This window comes from Phoca vitulina, unplaced genomic scaffold (genome assembly GCF_004348235.1).
Source record: "Phoca vitulina isolate PV1807 unplaced genomic scaffold, GSC_HSeal_1.0 scaffold3, whole genome shotgun sequence".
In the NCBI taxonomy this organism is placed as follows: Eukaryota; Metazoa; Chordata; class Mammalia; order Carnivora; family Phocidae; genus Phoca; species Phoca vitulina.
Genome location: NW_022589706.1, coordinates 11,340,379 through 11,356,971, shown reverse-complemented (window position 1 = coordinate 11,356,971; position 16,593 = coordinate 11,340,379). Strand labels below are relative to the sequence as shown.

Here is a 16,593-nt window from a genome sequence, read left to right as displayed (position 1 = left end):
ATGGGCATCTGCACACACTTGGCTACTGGAGCAAGGGGACAGCCCTCTCTGATCTGCAGCAAGAGGGCCTGAGCGGTCGCGTAGGCCAGGGAGACGCTGCAGGCTCCTTACTAACCCAAGCCCTCTGAACAAGCTCTCAAACCTTACAAAAAATAGTCTCAGTCTAAAAAAGAAAGGTGAACTTGCCTTCTTCCTCATCTAGAAAACAGGAAGGGAAAAGTGAAGAGAGAAAAAAGTGGTTAGTAACGAACTGTTAGTCATTTCATTATTTAATTTTTTAAAAAAGCAATCAGACCTGAAGAGAACATTCCCATTCCATGACATTATAGGAAAATTTTGTCTGGGTTATAAAAAGTGTGGAAAAATACATAAAAAGTTCTAAAAGACAACAATAAATCAGAATCCTCTGCAAGTACTTCTTCTTGTGCCTCCTTTAAGGAACTATTTTGATGCATTACGTATATTTAAAAATTTTGTGTTACTGTATTTTGAACAGACACTTCTGAAGCAGAGCCAGCCCTGTATTTATAAAATAAGATATATGTTAATATGTATCAGATACTATTAACATATTATTTTATAAATAAATATAAATATAAACATAAATATCAATATATATGCATTGGTAACCAGCCTGCCTAGGTTGAGATCCTTGGACTCAGCTATGCGATCTTGGACAAGGCTACTTAGCATCTTTTTCTCAGCGTTTTCATCTCTAGTATAAAGATAATATTACATTTCACTACAGTTGTGATGAGGGAGGTGAAATGAGGTACATATATGTGAAATACCTAGATAGAAAGAACTAAGTGAATGTGACTTCCTGATATTTTACATAGGTGATGCCTTATTTTTGTTTCCAGATTTTCATCACTAAAGCTAGTCATTTATCTCTTAGAAGTAGACGTGAACCACTAGCATTCACGAAAAGTACTTTGCCACTCTGCAACTACAGTTGAGCTACTTTTTTAAAATTTCCCAGCAGCGATCCAGGATTAACCATATTTCCAATTGTTAACAGAAAAGCAGATGGACATTATTACTTAATGGGAAAATAAGCAGCAAACAGAATTAAAGTCTAGGAATTTCCTCGATTTCCCCAGGAGTAAAAATTTAGAAATCTTTCATCCTAACTTCAGAGGACCCTGTCCTTGCCAATCACGCACACACATCTTAGAACCTGTTCTCAACGGCGCTAAAACCGAGGACTCCCATGGAGTGATTAGTGCACAATTGCACACGTTAGTGAGCAACATGGAAACTCTGAGAGCATGCATTCTCCACAGTTCTCTGTAAAATAAGACGACAACGTAAAGGTTCATTCTCCCTTACCACTGCAGACAAATTCGCGTTTTTGCACCTCAGCTACATTATGGCCCCGCAGGTGGGACGGGCCCATACACTGAGTGTAGAGGCCAACCCGGGGCCTCTGGCGCAACCAGTCAGACAGCCAGGCCAGGTGGCAGTCGCAATACAGATTGTTCGAGTGCAGTCGACTAAAGAAGAAAAAGACAAGTTTAAAGCAAGAAAACAGAAGACGGTTACTTCAAAAATTGAAAAAGAAAAAGAATAATAATCTATAGCTTTATTTCTTAACATGTCAGTAGACAAAGCATAGGAAATCCCAAACTAATTAGTTTTCTAAAAATTAAACTGGTGTAAAACCACAGAATCAAATTTCTCTTCATTTACCTCTGAGCTAAGCCAACATCCAGGAGCTTGAACATGTCCATAAGAATGGTTTCTCTATGTTCACTCAAAAGGGTAAGAAGAAAGAGAGATGTCCAAGGCGAATTGCTCTGCAGTCCCAATATACTGACAGGCAGTTGGGGTGGTGGGGGAAAGGAGAGGTAATAGGTAGGGCAGGGGTGGGGGCATGTTAATAGAAGTTGTGGCTCCCAATATGAATTATCAGTTAGTCCTGCTGTTGTTAGTTTCTGGAGGAACTGCTTGCAAAATCTTTTTAGAGGGTCACTTTCGTTTTTTGTGGAACAAGACAGAATAATAATTCAATAAAAAACACTTCTTTCATGTCCCTATTCTGATTTCCTTCTTTTTGTTTAATAGCAGAAAAAAGGGATTAGCTGCTTTTGGCTCTTGGGACCCTATTCTCAAAGAGCAGGAACTGAAATGAAAAGACATAAATGGCTGGGAGTGAAGGAATTAAGAGAGCCCCCCTCTCTGTGTTGGCAGGGATCCACACCAGAGCATGGATCCATTCCAAGTGGCAAATAGCACTTTTCCATTAATAAAATATCAGACAAATGTATCCACTAAATTAGGTAAATGACTTCAAATTGGCTTTTATGTTTTCTCAAACTAAAGAAAAGGACATCCAAAGCTATAAATCAAAGCATCATTTCCAGAATCATCTATGACACAGTAATACCATTTTAGTCCTTTTTAGCTGATGTGCTCAATTCTAACCCAATAACAGTAATGGATATTAAAACATGGAACTCAGTCCAGAAAGATAATTGGACCATAAAAATGGAATTTTTAAGTAGCAATGATAATATAGAATAATGAAACAACCAAAGCAAGGGAATTTCAAGTTAGATGACTGTTTTACATTCTCCTTGAGCCTGTAAGATATGGAACAGACTGTCTTGCATCAAAACTTAAACGACGTGCCACAGAACAAAAAGCTACATTTTGCGAAAGCTGGGTCACCTCCAGCTCAGTTTGCTTGGAAGTTAGAGCGGCATCCTTTGGAAACCACATAGCACACGCCACCTCATTGTTCTAGAAATATTTTTATCTGAACCAAGCACGTTATAATGATTCAATTCGGTGTGTACAAATTTGAAGTGAGACAAGTACATAAAGCCTGATTAGCAAGACAAACTGTAATGGATTTCTATAGGAAAATAGGCACACTATCAGAAATGCAGATGATAGACACTTCCACATTCTTAGTGGCCTCGCTTTTGACACTAAAGAGGTTGTCCACTGTGTGTTTTTTAAAAAAAAATTAGCTTAAAGTCAATGATTAAGAAACGAATTTCATCAAATATAGTCTGAGTGAACTGATCTGTTCATTTGGTCAGATTAGGAGCATCAAAAAAATGGAATTTATGTTATACCTGCATACTTTCAGAATTCCTTTATTTTGTTAAATCTTATTCCAAGGAAAAGATAATGATGTGTTGTATCATACATAGAACATCACATTTTAGTGACAAAAAAAGAGGACATTTAGATTGGTATTACCCATTAAAAAGCTGGCAATTAAATGTTTTTTCATTAAGGAGAAAAAATAAATGTAATATGTTTCCAGTTATAAACTATGGTAAACTGAAAATTATTTTGAAAACCCAAGCAGCACATATTTTTTTCAAGAAGCTCAATGCTTTGCTTATGTTTCCCACCATTTCCCACATGTTGTATATAACATATTTTTGAGGCCAGGGTGATTCTTAAACCCAGTTCAAACGAGATTTATCTCTGAAAATGCTTTAACTAACTATCCCCACCCTGGGCTTTAAAGTTAATTTTCCCCAAAAGAAAAAAAAAAATAGCTGTAGCAAATGCTTTATTAGAGAACAAGTTTTTATTCACCTAAAATATTTTAATGTTCATCTCCTGAAAAGATATTTTTAAATACAATGCTGCCACAACCTTCGTTATAGAAGGACTGGAGGGTTATGCTGTAATTTTACATTACAAAGAATGTAGGAGATTCAGTTTAGCTTTATTAGGTCTGCTTGCTGTACAGTAATAAAATCATAAAGATTTACCATTTATCATTTCTGACAGCCAATCAAGGAGTCTTACATTTCTTAATGAAATGTGACCTCCACAATAGCTCAAAGTAAACGTTCCCCCCCCACCTTCCCATAATGTGTATCATTTAAAAGAAAGCTTTCATGTTTTCAGAATGATAGTTCATTTATTCAAATATCATATCTAGCACTTTTTTTAAAAAGTGGCGTTTTCCTTCTCTACCCCATTATGAACTCATGAATCCTGTTCTTTGTTTACAAAAAATAGTACTTTAGAGGAACCCTTAACTGATTAAATTGACCTTTATATATATATTGTGGCTACTTACAAAGTCCTAAGTTTAGGCATATGGTTGAAACTTGCCACAGAAAGTCTAGTAATGTTGTTATTGTTGAGAGTGCTGTAGAATAAAAAAAAAGTTAGACATTTTAGATAATGAAAATTCATTGATCATTCTATCTAATAATATAGAGAAAACCTTTTGCAATTATGTTTATGCAGGACAACTATGTGGTAGAGACGGCATAAAGAATGCCCTATATTATAAGCAGGATGATAAATAAATGTTATACTTTAACACATTGCTATGCATTCAGCTCTACCAAATATTTATGGCAGATTTATGTCTTTAGCCATAATATCTTTGACTATTCACATGTTGCTTTATGCACCATGTGCATGAATGCATGTGTATTTATGACACTGCTTAAGGAATTAACACGAGGCAGTCAACAGTCAGTAAAATCAGACAGTTGCATTTCCTTAGAGGGGCACTGTGTGTAATCAGAGTCATGAGTAAATGAAGATATTCAAAATCTCCCAAAGAGTCCTGTTAAGTATTCTATACTGTGGACATTGGCTGCGCCGCTGCTGAAATTTAAGTAGCAAGAACGATATCTGTATCTGGTATTTGCATTGCATAGGGATAAAGTGTCAGGCTGGAGCAGTTTATTAAAAGCTTAATACATTCTAACAGTTTCACATCCCAGGCACATATGTTGTCCTTTGCTCACTGTGGTGTGGTAGTGATCCCGGTTTCTCGATGCTGGAGTCAAGAAGATGGGGGGTCAAGGCAGAGATGGTGAAAATAAGCATCATTCTTGCTTGGTTCAAATTGTTCCTACTTTTCCCCTAACACAGGCATTGTTTGTTGTATTTTTTTAGCTATTTCTACTACGACTACTAGCCATTCATTCATCTAGTATTTCCTAAATGGCTCTTAATTTTAGGGCAACATGGAATGGTATAAAAATAAATCAGGCATAGTACCTGTCTTAAAGTAGCATATAGCCCAACTGGGGAGATGAAGTACACAAATTATAAAAATTTAGAGTTAATGAGATTAAGAAGAGGTTTTTTTTTTTTTTTTCCCCTCCCTTCGGGGAAGTCAGGCTGTGACAAGAAAGGGAGAAGACAGCTACCCCAGGGCTGTGATTGTGCAGGGGCAAAGAAGCAAATGATTCTAGTAGAGAGAAGACAGCGTGGCGGGGTGAGGGAAGCGTGCAAGTCGCTGAAGGAGGCAAGACGCCAGGATCCACGGCCAGTGGATGCCATTCGATAATGGAGAAAGGTTTGCAGTAGACTTTGCAAACTCTCTTGCCAGTGGAAGCCAGGCAGTGAACATAAAAGTAGAGAAACAGGTTGTATGTACAGAAACAGGACACAGAACAGGGAAGAGAGATAGAGAGGAGCAGGCAGAGAGCTGGGGACAAGGAAGAGCTTGGTAAGCTGGCGAGGATACTCTGTGCTGTACCAGCTACTACTCAGTTCTGATGGGCAGAACTCTGCTCTGCTGTAACGGGCGGCTGCCAAACAATTGGATTTTCCCCGGAGAAGCCAGAAATGGAAAATTTCACCTCTATCTTCCCAATTTTTAAATACTGGCAACTAATTCAGATATTTCAAAGAGTCTGCGGACTGAGTCTGTTTGGACTGAGCGAGATAGGTTTGCCAGGCCACTTTTGGCCAGCCGGAAGCTGCAGTTGTTACTGGTGTGATTCGGGGTGTTGGGGGGCACTTAAACTTCTCAGCGAAGTAGCGCACGGCGGCTACAGATCCAGAACATGCAGACTTCCTGTCTTACCCAGCTTTGCAATGTATTGAAGGATAGAAGAACGAATCCAAGTGATTTGAATTAAGTTGCTTAAGAAAAAAAAAAAACCCACTTTATGAAGAACCTAAAAAGCACTGAATTTGTTGCCTCATGTTATCTAAAAGCCTGTAGCATTTTTCTGTACTCAAGTGAAATGAGATTTTTTTTTCAAACGCCATTAAAATATATCCTGACGTTTGAACTAAAAGGTTTCACTTCTCAAAGGGATTTGCTTTCAAATCACCCCTTTTCCCACCCTCAAAATTTATGCTGACTTTATATGGCTAAAATCTTTAGAGTGCATAACATACTGAAATGTGACTTTAGGGATAACATTCTTTCAAAAGTAATTCACATGCAGCAGACATGCATTAATTTTGAACTATAATTTCTTATGATTCCACACAAAAGAGAGTTTTAATTGAATGCTGAAACTGGTGTCTAGAAGTTTGGAGTCTTTTCTCAAAATACTAGTTTGCATAACACAACTGAAGAAATAAATTATCTTAGTGTTTTTTATTCAGTATTGATGTTGGCAAAACAATATTGATATTGATGCCTGGTAATGGAGCAGTATGTGGAACCAATGAAATTAAATTATTTTAAAAGTAATAATAAATATGTGTTAATTATGTATGGTGTCATGTATCTGTATGGTCATGATCAATTCCTACTCTGAAACAATGCAAAATTATCTACTGTACTTCTTTATTTGTGAACACTTTCTCCTATATGAAAGTGTATTTCTATGTTCAACTTCAAGATTTTCTCTTTGTAATGAGAATATATTCTTCTACAAAGGATATCTTTATGTGTAAACACAAAATGTGAGTCTTGGTAGTCATGTAGGTCCTCTCAGACTTAGATCTTGATTTATTCTTTTCTTATTCCCTTAGTGCTCAGCATAGTATTTGGCAGAGAGTCTGATATTTTTCCGATATGAATCTCTACATCTCAGTTAAATAAAATTATGCCTATTTTATGGAAAAAGAAAAAAAATACAAAACTAGCAACTTAAGGAATGTATTTCATTTCTGAATCTGCTGTCCAAAGAAACAGAAAACATTGATCTAGATTTAGTTTCCAATGTTATTTTTGAGATGGTATCTTCATATTCAAAAGATAAACATTTTTTTAAAAAATAAACACTTCTGAATTGTGTCAATCAGGATTCCACAATTTGCCAGGTTTCCATGAACATACAAGTGATAAACTGCCTTCCCTTGCTTTCATTTACCTGGACTTCTCCTTCTTAAACTTTATTCACTCTCTCTACCCTAATATATATCTTAATTTAACAAAGTTTCATCCGTGGTCCAGGATGATTACTTCCATTTTCTCTTGTTTTGCCTCAGTGTAATCATACATTCACAAATGGCTCATGGAACCAAAAATTAAAAAAACAAAAAACAAAAAAAAATCTGAAACATTGGGACTATAAATTTAAGGTGATGTGCAAATTAATTAATCCTTCATCAGTTTCACATAAAAAGATATATTGTAAAGAGTCATACATGGTAAAAATAAGCAAAACACAATTTTCTTTCTGGAACCTTCTATAAAAAAAGCCCCCAACCAAAGTCTACAATAGAAGAACTTTTGATTTACTTGACAAGAGATTTGGGCTTGATAAATCCTAGTCTTTTGAATACTTTATCCAATCAACCTTAACTTTTTCATCAATTAATTCCTTTAAAGGTTGTATGAACTACGAGGATTTAAAAAATTAACACAGAGTAAAAGAATGTCTGCTTGACTATCAAATTTTGATATAAAATATTTAAGTCATTTCAAAAGAAATTCACATTTTCTTGTATCACGTACTGATTTTTAATTATTTCTTTTTAGCAAACTCTCACCATTATATATCTCTTTGAAACCTATGTATTAAGGTCCTCAAAAGAGTTCCCAACACTGTGGATTTTGATTTTAACTCCATGAATCATAAGACATTTTTCACTCTTTGGTGTGTTTCAAGATAGTAGTTTCAAGTCATCTTTTAGATATTTTGCTAACATGACAAACACAATGTATGCGGTGATTGTGGTTTCATGAACTTACTCTTCTAAAAACAGTGATTTTAGTTTATAACAAATAAGCAGATGAATCAAATGAATAGTTATTGTATTTGTGGGTAAAGAATTTTCAAAGCCCAGCACAGTGCTTGGGTGTATGTATAGCTTTCTCTCTCTCCCTATATATATATATACACACACTCAATATATGTTCAATATATTATGTAGATGAATTATTTCATATCTAATAAGTATTGAAGCTCTTTTTATTAATAACAAAGTACTTTACTGATTTTAGTCCATCCAAAATATTCAGCAAATTTTCCATAAAATTTTTGGTGTCATTCCTATTCCAGTTAGAAGCACTGACTTAGTAACACATTTTTGGCTTGATCAGCTCCATTCAATTAAATAACACCCATGGTAGTCTCTTCATATACCAAGTTTATGACTTTGACTATGGTTTTGACATCAGACTACTATCATGAGATCATAGTTGTATCTTAATTATTCTGACTCTGAAATAGCAAAGTGAGCTTTGTATATTAATGGGTCTGGAACACAAATAAAAAGTGGTCTTATAACTACAGTGTGTATGATAAGCACTCTGAATGTTTTTCCTAGAGAGAAAGTTAGACTGTTATCAACAGAAATAAAGGTGGATAGATGACAGTATATATTCTTATAACAGTTTATCTCAATCAACTAATTCTTATATGTTAACTCCTTAAAAATAATCAGTAACTTTACACATGATGCAGCTAGAAATTCTAGGCATTTACTTGCAATTGAAATCAAAATCATATAGAAAATATTGCTAAAATAAGCCATCTTGTCGAAACATCAAACTTTTTTCAGAATTACATTCTGTTCCTCAAACTCAATTTTGGAATTTTTTTTTTTCAGGAGGATTTCATGATTCCCAGATAACTTTTACCACAGGGACTAAAAATTCAAAACCTCTTCAAATTTAATTCAATTTTGGATTCTGAATAAATTTAGTCAGGGATGAATTGTAGCAGAGAAAAATATTTTACTTGGGGGAGAAATCTGCAAATATATTTCATATGAATCTCTGGCTGGAATAAAATCCCAGAAATGTACAGGCAACTTCAAACACTTTAGTAACTCCAGTTTACATTAAAATTATTTTTCATCATAATAATTTCATTAAAACTATTTTACCAAGTCAAAGTTCTGTAGAGATTACTCAGTTGTCTCTAACCCATTCTGTCAGCCATGTCTACCCAGCAAGGAAAGAGAGAGGATGCCAATTACAATTCAGATCTGCGTGCTGTGCTTTACTAAGTCAGTAGTGAAGACTTTAAAATGGACCCAATGGGCAGCTTATTACAATTAGAAAGGAGATCTCAAAAATCGCCTTTCAAAAATGATGTTATCCAGTTAAAAATGACATCTTAAAATGAGAAAACATCTTTCCATTGCATGGCAACTACAAAATATTTCAACTTATCAGCGACTGAAGAGGTCTATTTTTTTGTTGTTATTTTCCCGACACACTGATTTTATCTTAATATTTAATAATTCTAGGAATTCTCACAAATCCTGTGACTGAGAATATTTTGTTATAAGGAGAAACACATAAGGGACAGTATTGTGAACATCTGAATGTCCTCCTGCAAGAGACGTTTTTACCTAAGCATACAGAAATGATACCCACGGCTGTGTGCACACACATTTTAAGTCTTCTGTGTATTCCCCAGGAGTTATTAAGGTATCTTTATAAGAGACCATTTTGACACAAGGTTTTGAGCTAGCAGATAAGCTCCCACATCAGCACTCCCCAGACACAAAGCTCCTGTTCAGAAGAGTAAGAGAAAGAAGCAACACTTACAGCACTTCCAAGTCCCGCAGAGCCCTAAATGCCCCATCTTCAATACAGCTGATCTGGTTGTAATCCAGTTGCCTGTAAACAGATTAGAAGAATATATGTAAAAGGCTGCAGACTAGCAGGGCTGGGTGAAAGGAAGTTCCCTGAAGGGTCTAGGAAGCCCTGGCTGGGAGAACTGAAATGCTCTCACAAATACACTCATCTGCTTAAGAATGTCACAAGCCATTCTCGCCTCGCTAGTGCCGCTACTGAGATCTCTTTTTGTTCTGAACTGTCTGTGCAAATAGCAGCCCTTGGAAAGCTCCAGTAAATAATAACTGCACCTTATATTAAATGCCATAGGAATGCAATTTCATTACATCAAGAAAAGCTATCCATTAAGAGCTTTCAGCGTCATCTTGCTGAAACAATTTCATTAAGGTAAAGGACTGTAAATCACTTAATGTCACATGCACCCCCTCAGTGACCTAACAGAATCCATTTATCAGAGAAGCCCAGCTGCATGTTAATTTCACTATCCTTGGAAAAAAGAGCAAGACTACTTTTAGGTTTCTTTCTTTTAAAAGCAGTTTTCCTTCGAGAACTCCCAACAGCGAGAGAGAAATGAGGTCCCACGTACCTCCCTGCAATTCCCAACCAGGAATACTCTTTAGAAAGCGAGCCCTTATTCTGCATTAAGCTTCGCTATTTCCATGATTTGCACCGTGTGTCATTATATGTGAATTCTTTGCACTGTAAATATGGCATACTTTCCAGTTAAGAAACTCCCCAAATTTCCAGAAAATAAGTTATAAAGCATTAGGAAATTAATCTTTTTGCTTTTCTCAAAGATGCTAATTTTAGCTGCAAATGCGAAGAATGCATACTGCAGCAACATCATTAAAACACTACATGTATCTATGGTAGAAAGTTTAAAAGCCTTATCAGTTCCTTCTAAATAGTACAAAATGCAAACAAATGAATCTTCTCTTGTAGTTTGAGCACTCATTTGTTACAATTCAAAGATGAAAAGACAAAGTTACTCCAAACTTGGTTAAGTCAGCTTTTTCCTGCCACTTATTTTGGAATTAAAATTTCCTTTATCCATGTTAAGGCATTTATTTGGTTGAAATAAACAGCTAAGTACTAAGTCTTATCTGTCCTATCTTTATGTTATTTTAAATTCTTTTTTTTAACAAATAAGCAGTTGTTGTTTAAGTCTAGTAGCTTGATGCTTAACGATATTATTATTCCAGTAAAGAAAAGTATTTTAATGCTTCACTTGAGACAGAAACAAAATGCTTGATGAAACAGTCAGGTGAGTTGTCATTTCTCCATGCATTGGGAGGGAATACAGATATACAGGGCTAATACTATGATCATAATACAAATGAATCCTGTCCTCGTTTCAAGTGCAAAATTCACCAAAAGGGCTAATTCACGTTTGAGGTGTGTTCTTAAAGAATTGTTTCAACATTCCCATAAAATAACGGTTTCTCTCACAAGGCTACTGAATAAAGGTGCAATGATTTAATCCAGTGACTTTCAGAGGGCCCTCTTCAAAATTCTTACTTTAGAAATTATGTACATAAAGAATGTCTCATGAAATATACATCTCATTTTTAAGAAGGTCTCTAGGGGACAGAGACTACCCTGATGTCATGCAAATGGTACAATCTAGGACATGCAACATTAAAAAGAAGGCCAACTCTGGAGCAGATATGGTTTTATTGCTTTTATAGACTCAGGCTTACCCCAAATAATAGGTGCCATCCATGCTACTGTAATAGCTTAAAGCATTTCTACTTATTAGGAAGTAATGCAGAAGGATAATTTTATTTTCTAAGAAGACTTTTAAAGCTTCATGATGTAATATGGCTGCTGTGGTTCCAAGAAAACACTTACATTCTTGAGCACTTTTGATTTTTACAGATTAAATTCATTTAACAATTAAGTTAACAGCCTTTTTATTTTAAAGTGCTAAATATATATCTACACTACTATTCTCTAACCTCTTGAACAATTTATCAAAGCCATTTAAATTAGTACAATGGCATGAAGTGTTACCCTTGACACACTACAAAAGAGAAATTGTTTCCAGACAAAATGGCAAAATCTTTTAATGCTATCAAATTTGCCTAATGCAGTCTCCAGGTTAATCTGTAAAAGGGTGAGCTGTATGTTTGCCCATATCTTATTATCCTTAGCTGTCAATGTATAAATCAGTGCTGACACTGCTTCTTTTAAATCATGCACAAAAGGGAAGCCCTAGCATGCTAGAAAGCACTCAAGCAAATCTTGTTCTACAGGGACTGAAAACCAGATTACTTTCCCTATACCACCAGAAATTGAGACACTGAAGGAAACTTGGTAATTTCACCCCTCTTCAACACTGCTCGTGGTTACATGCTTCTTCTGATTCTTAACAGAAATCTAAGTCCTTCTTGGTGCTAAAGCATTAAGAATATTTGGCTCTCATAGGACCAAAGTTTTCCTTAAAAGTTTTCTGAATGCCATCATGTCTCAGGACATCGATCTTCTGAAAACGAAGGTATTGTGTGAAAAAGTTACTTCTATGTAAGGGCAATCAAAATGAATAACTTTTTCATCAACTGGTGGATTTCATTATATTGAAAGGAATGTTTAAGGAAAGTGTTGTGCCCACTTTGAGCGCTCATGAGAAAATCTCACTACACAAACCTCCATTTGTCTGTATATGGTTCAAGATAAAGAGTGTCAAAACCATGCAAAAGCATACTTTATTTCAGGGATTCTGGACTATTTTTCAGTACCTTGTTTCTCTCACCCAGTTCACTTCCTTCTCTACTACCTTTCCAAGCCCAGGCACTTCTGCTTTCTATAAACAGGAAAGGATCTGTTCTCAGCCATGCATTTAGTGACAGGCTGATTCTGTTTAGATGTGATTTCCAATCATACAATGAAATTATTCTGAATTAAGGCATTAGTAAGAGGAGAGTTGTTTTTTTTTTTTCACTTCTCCAAAAAGTAATATTACATTTGTTCAGCCGAACATAGGGTAAATTTGTTGATCTTTGGATAATAAGGGCACTAAGATACATTAGGGACAGTTTCAGGATCCTTTCCTGGTACGGGGGTCACATCCCACGGGGAAGCAAGCTAGCACTTTTCTTATTTTCTGGAAAGAAAGAGTGGCATAGATGGTATTATTGGCGACTTCTTTTAGACCTTCAGCCGACGTATCCTAGCACAGAATTTTGTGGCTTCTCTTCTCTATTTCCTACCTCCAACCTCCTCTGTTTCTGTTTGAGTTCCAAATTCCATCTCTATCTGATCCTTCACTGTCTTAGTTTGTAAGTGTGCATTCTGAATCAAGTGCTTTATCTTTAATTTCATGAAATTGACAATATTAAAAAGAATAGAAACCTTCAAAGTCTCTTTCAGCATTAACATTCTATGATTCTCTTTTCATTGGTCACTACTTCTCTTATGTTGTTCTAGAATAACACTAGATTGCTCGTTTTAATTTTTCCTAGTCCTGGTAAATTTAGTCTTTGATAACGCAGCATCTCTTTATCAAGAGGTGTTGCTCTGAGCCTCGCAAACATGAAGTTTCCAAAGCAGATCTGATTTTCTTTAAGACAAAAAATGATTTAGCCTAGTTTCAGATTTTGATTAATTCTAGGTGTGAGAAACAATATATAATGCTGCTAAGTATAAATTTTAGAAATAAGCATATTAAGTAAAAGAAAGGTTGGACATTTGCTTACTTAGTGTCCCAAAATATAATTGGAGACACTGCATTCTGTTACTTTTTCTGCTTTTTTCAGGGATTTCCTGTTTTCAGTTATTAAAATTTGGATACATACTGTGTTTGAATTACATATATAAAACTCACCTTCCTGAATTAACTTCATTTCGTTTTGTCCTTACCCATAGAAAATTCATGTTGCACTACGGGGTCCAAGTAATAAGATCTTATTACCAACTGATTTTCTTTTTGTAAGTATTAGAACGCCATAAAATTTACTTAGCTCTGAAACAATACTGAACATAAAAAGTCTTTAATAACTTTAAAGCCAGGGGCGCCTGGGTGGCTCAGTCGGTTAAGCGTCAGACTCTTGGTTTTAGCTCAGGTCATGATCTCAGGGTCGTGAGATTGAGCCAGTGTTGGGCTCTGAGCTCAACGTGGAGTCCGCATGAGATTCTCTCCCTCTTCCTCTCCCTCCCTCTCTGCTCCTTTCCCCACTTTGTGCTCTCTCTCTCTAAAATAAATAAATAAAATCTTAAAAAAATAACTTTAAAGCCAGACAGAGTCTCTCAGTATTTCAACAAAAGTATTATAACTATGCTCTGGTTCTCCAGGGTTTTTTAGGTACTAGAAATAGAAGTTTAGTTCATATTCATATTACTATAAATGGCAAACTCCAAAAGTTTAGTTGACTTAAAATAATATATCAAAGTGATTAGAATCAATAGGAGGGAGTAACAACATTTTGCCATTTGGAAAGAACCCTGGTAAAACATATAAATCAGATGGGAGAAAAAAATGTTAAGGATATGGGCATAATCTGTTCTATTTCTTCCCTTCTGTGTATAAAATTCAAGTCAATACAAGTGCGTAAATACACAAATCTTATGCCAATAATGACTCTTTAAGAAGAAGTACAAGATTTAAGTTATAATGGATAAAGAACGTAAGAATAATATAAATTGACCCATATGAATGAACACCCTAGGCCGAAGTTTCAGCAACCATGTCATTTAACCTCAGCATAAAAACACATAGGCGCTAACCCAGGTATGAGTGAATGAAACAGCCAAAGTAAGGACTATCCCCTGAGGAATGCAAAATAATTTATTTGAGAATTTAGCCCTTTTGCAATCTTTCAAGCAAAATGTTGTGGGTTTTGTTTTTTGTTTTCTGTTTTGTTTTTTGTTTTTGCATAGGAATAAAGAATCTCAGTTTTTATTGGAATAATCTATGGTATAAAGTTATATCCACTTGCTAATTTATTAGGGAAAAGCCAAAGGGTAAGCTCTAAGAGACATGGTACCAGAAAATGGAGGAACAACAATTAAGTAGTCCTTCATGTTCTAGTAGCTCTTGTAAACTAATCAAAGGTGGTAGAAACTGAAACTGACAATAACAATTGCTTACATTTATTGAATGCATAGCAAATGGCAGGATCTGTAGATATGCTATCTCATTATTCCTCACAATAACTTAAAAAGGTAAATGTTCTCATTATTCTGATTTTACAGAAGAGAATATGAAGTTCACAGAAGTTTAATAACTTATTCAAAGTAGATAATAAATATGTAGTGAAATCTTAATTCCAATTTAAATCTATGTATTGCTGAAGCCCCCACTCAATAGTAAGTGTCCAGGGAAAGAGATTCAGGAGCTATTCATTCTGCAAATGAAAGCTTCAGCTCAATCTCTGATAGCCAAATTTCAAAGGCGAAGTCAGCATATAAAGAGTGCTATAGAATGTCAGGGAAGGAACAGATTACCCTAGGCTGAAGCAGTCTTGTGTGAGGAAGGAAAAATCTTGAACCTTAAAAAACAGGTAGAATCCAGAAAGAAAGAAAATAAAGTGGGTATTCTCTGCGGAGGGAAAAGACCCAATCAAGAACAGTTGTGAGCAGAGGTTCTACAATGTTCACAATGAATATTTGCAAGAGAGAGGCCATTATGGCTTGAGCAAAGAGCTTGTGGGCAGATTCACTGGGAGAGGGGGCTGGGAGCCTGGGTGGATGTCAGAATGTTAGGACTAGGCAGAATATCTAAAGAGAGCATGCTATTCAATAAAAGCCACTGTTTTCTCAGGAAAGAGTTTACATTCTTCAGAACCTATAAAACTATCACAACATTCTGCCATATCCCCAAGGTTTTGCCATAGGGCCAAATCAATGTGTTGTTGTTGTTTTTGATAAGCTGAATGATTTTTGAGCCAGGGTGTGATGGGATTAAAAAAACAATGCTTTATAAAAACAAATCTGTCTGCAATGTTAAAATTATCTAATGAGACTATAGATTGGAGATCAAAATTCAATTAGTAGACTGCTGTAATAATTCAGAGGTAGCAAAGTGTGCCTGTTTAGGGTTGGGGAACCAAGAAAACTAAAGATCTGTTCTATCTCAAGGACAACATGGCAGCCATAGAAAGATCATGCCAATTCTTATTTTATACATATGTGAATTGGATTCCCAGTCACTCAATCAGATAGTCTTGTGTTTTGTTTGTTTTGCAAAGTGTTTATGAAGATATGTTATATAGATTCATTTTCACATAATAGAATGATATCATTGAAGAAAAATGCTAAGGCACCCTGCAGACAGAGCAAAAAGAAAAGTTGGAGAGGCTGTTGGTAGCAAACTTGATCATAGTTGTTGGGGATTATTACAATTTAGGATTCCTTTCAAGGGAGTGTAAATCAGGCAGGTTACAGGACCATGGACAGTTCCCGTGGTACTTACAGCATCTGCTGAGTACCCAGACAACTGTTGGTTACCCCTATGTCTACAGACAATATTCTGGATATTAAGAGGAGCTCTGTTCATTGAAATGAAACTTAAGTTCCTTACTATCTATCTAAATGAAGAGCCATCTCTACAGGTTTGTTCAGAAGGTTCTACATCCCACTGAAGACCTGTGGCATTTAATTTAACGGGAAGGATAGAGGGTCCCTTGAGTGAGAAACCAACCACCCCTTCAAAGTCTCTTCAGCCTCAGGTTTACTGAAAACACTCTAAGAAGGAGCTGGGGGGAATAAAATATACAATTTAAATTTTATATCAATGAATTTTATTTTTATGATAATATATTAAGTATATAAGTATGGTAAGAAATATAATGAACTAAACATGAAAACTAGCTGATTATAGCAGATAATTTGCAATTATGACAACTTATAAGACACAGCTAAAAGAAATCTTGCATTTG

General features: G+C 35.5%; 1 protein-coding gene across 4 annotated transcripts in view; it reads right to left on the bottom strand.

The window, feature by feature from the left end:
- SLIT2 (slit guidance ligand 2) overlaps nt 1-16,593 on the bottom strand; it is a 360,745-nt gene that overhangs the window by 128,483 nt on the left and 215,669 nt on the right. For 2 of the 4 annotated variants that reach the window (XM_032400092.1, XM_032400095.1), the window contains exons 6-9: nt 9,689-9,760; nt 4,055-4,126; nt 1,333-1,496; nt 187-198 (exon numbers count right to left, since the gene is read on the bottom strand). In XM_032400092.1, coding sequence (XP_032255983.1) covers nt 187-198; nt 1,333-1,496; nt 4,055-4,126; nt 9,689-9,760 — 320 coding nt within the window. The remainder of the gene's footprint in view (nt 1-186; nt 199-1,332; nt 1,497-4,054; nt 4,127-9,688; nt 9,761-16,593) is intronic. The other 2 variants (XM_032400094.1, XM_032400096.1) reach the window with 1 other exon arrangement.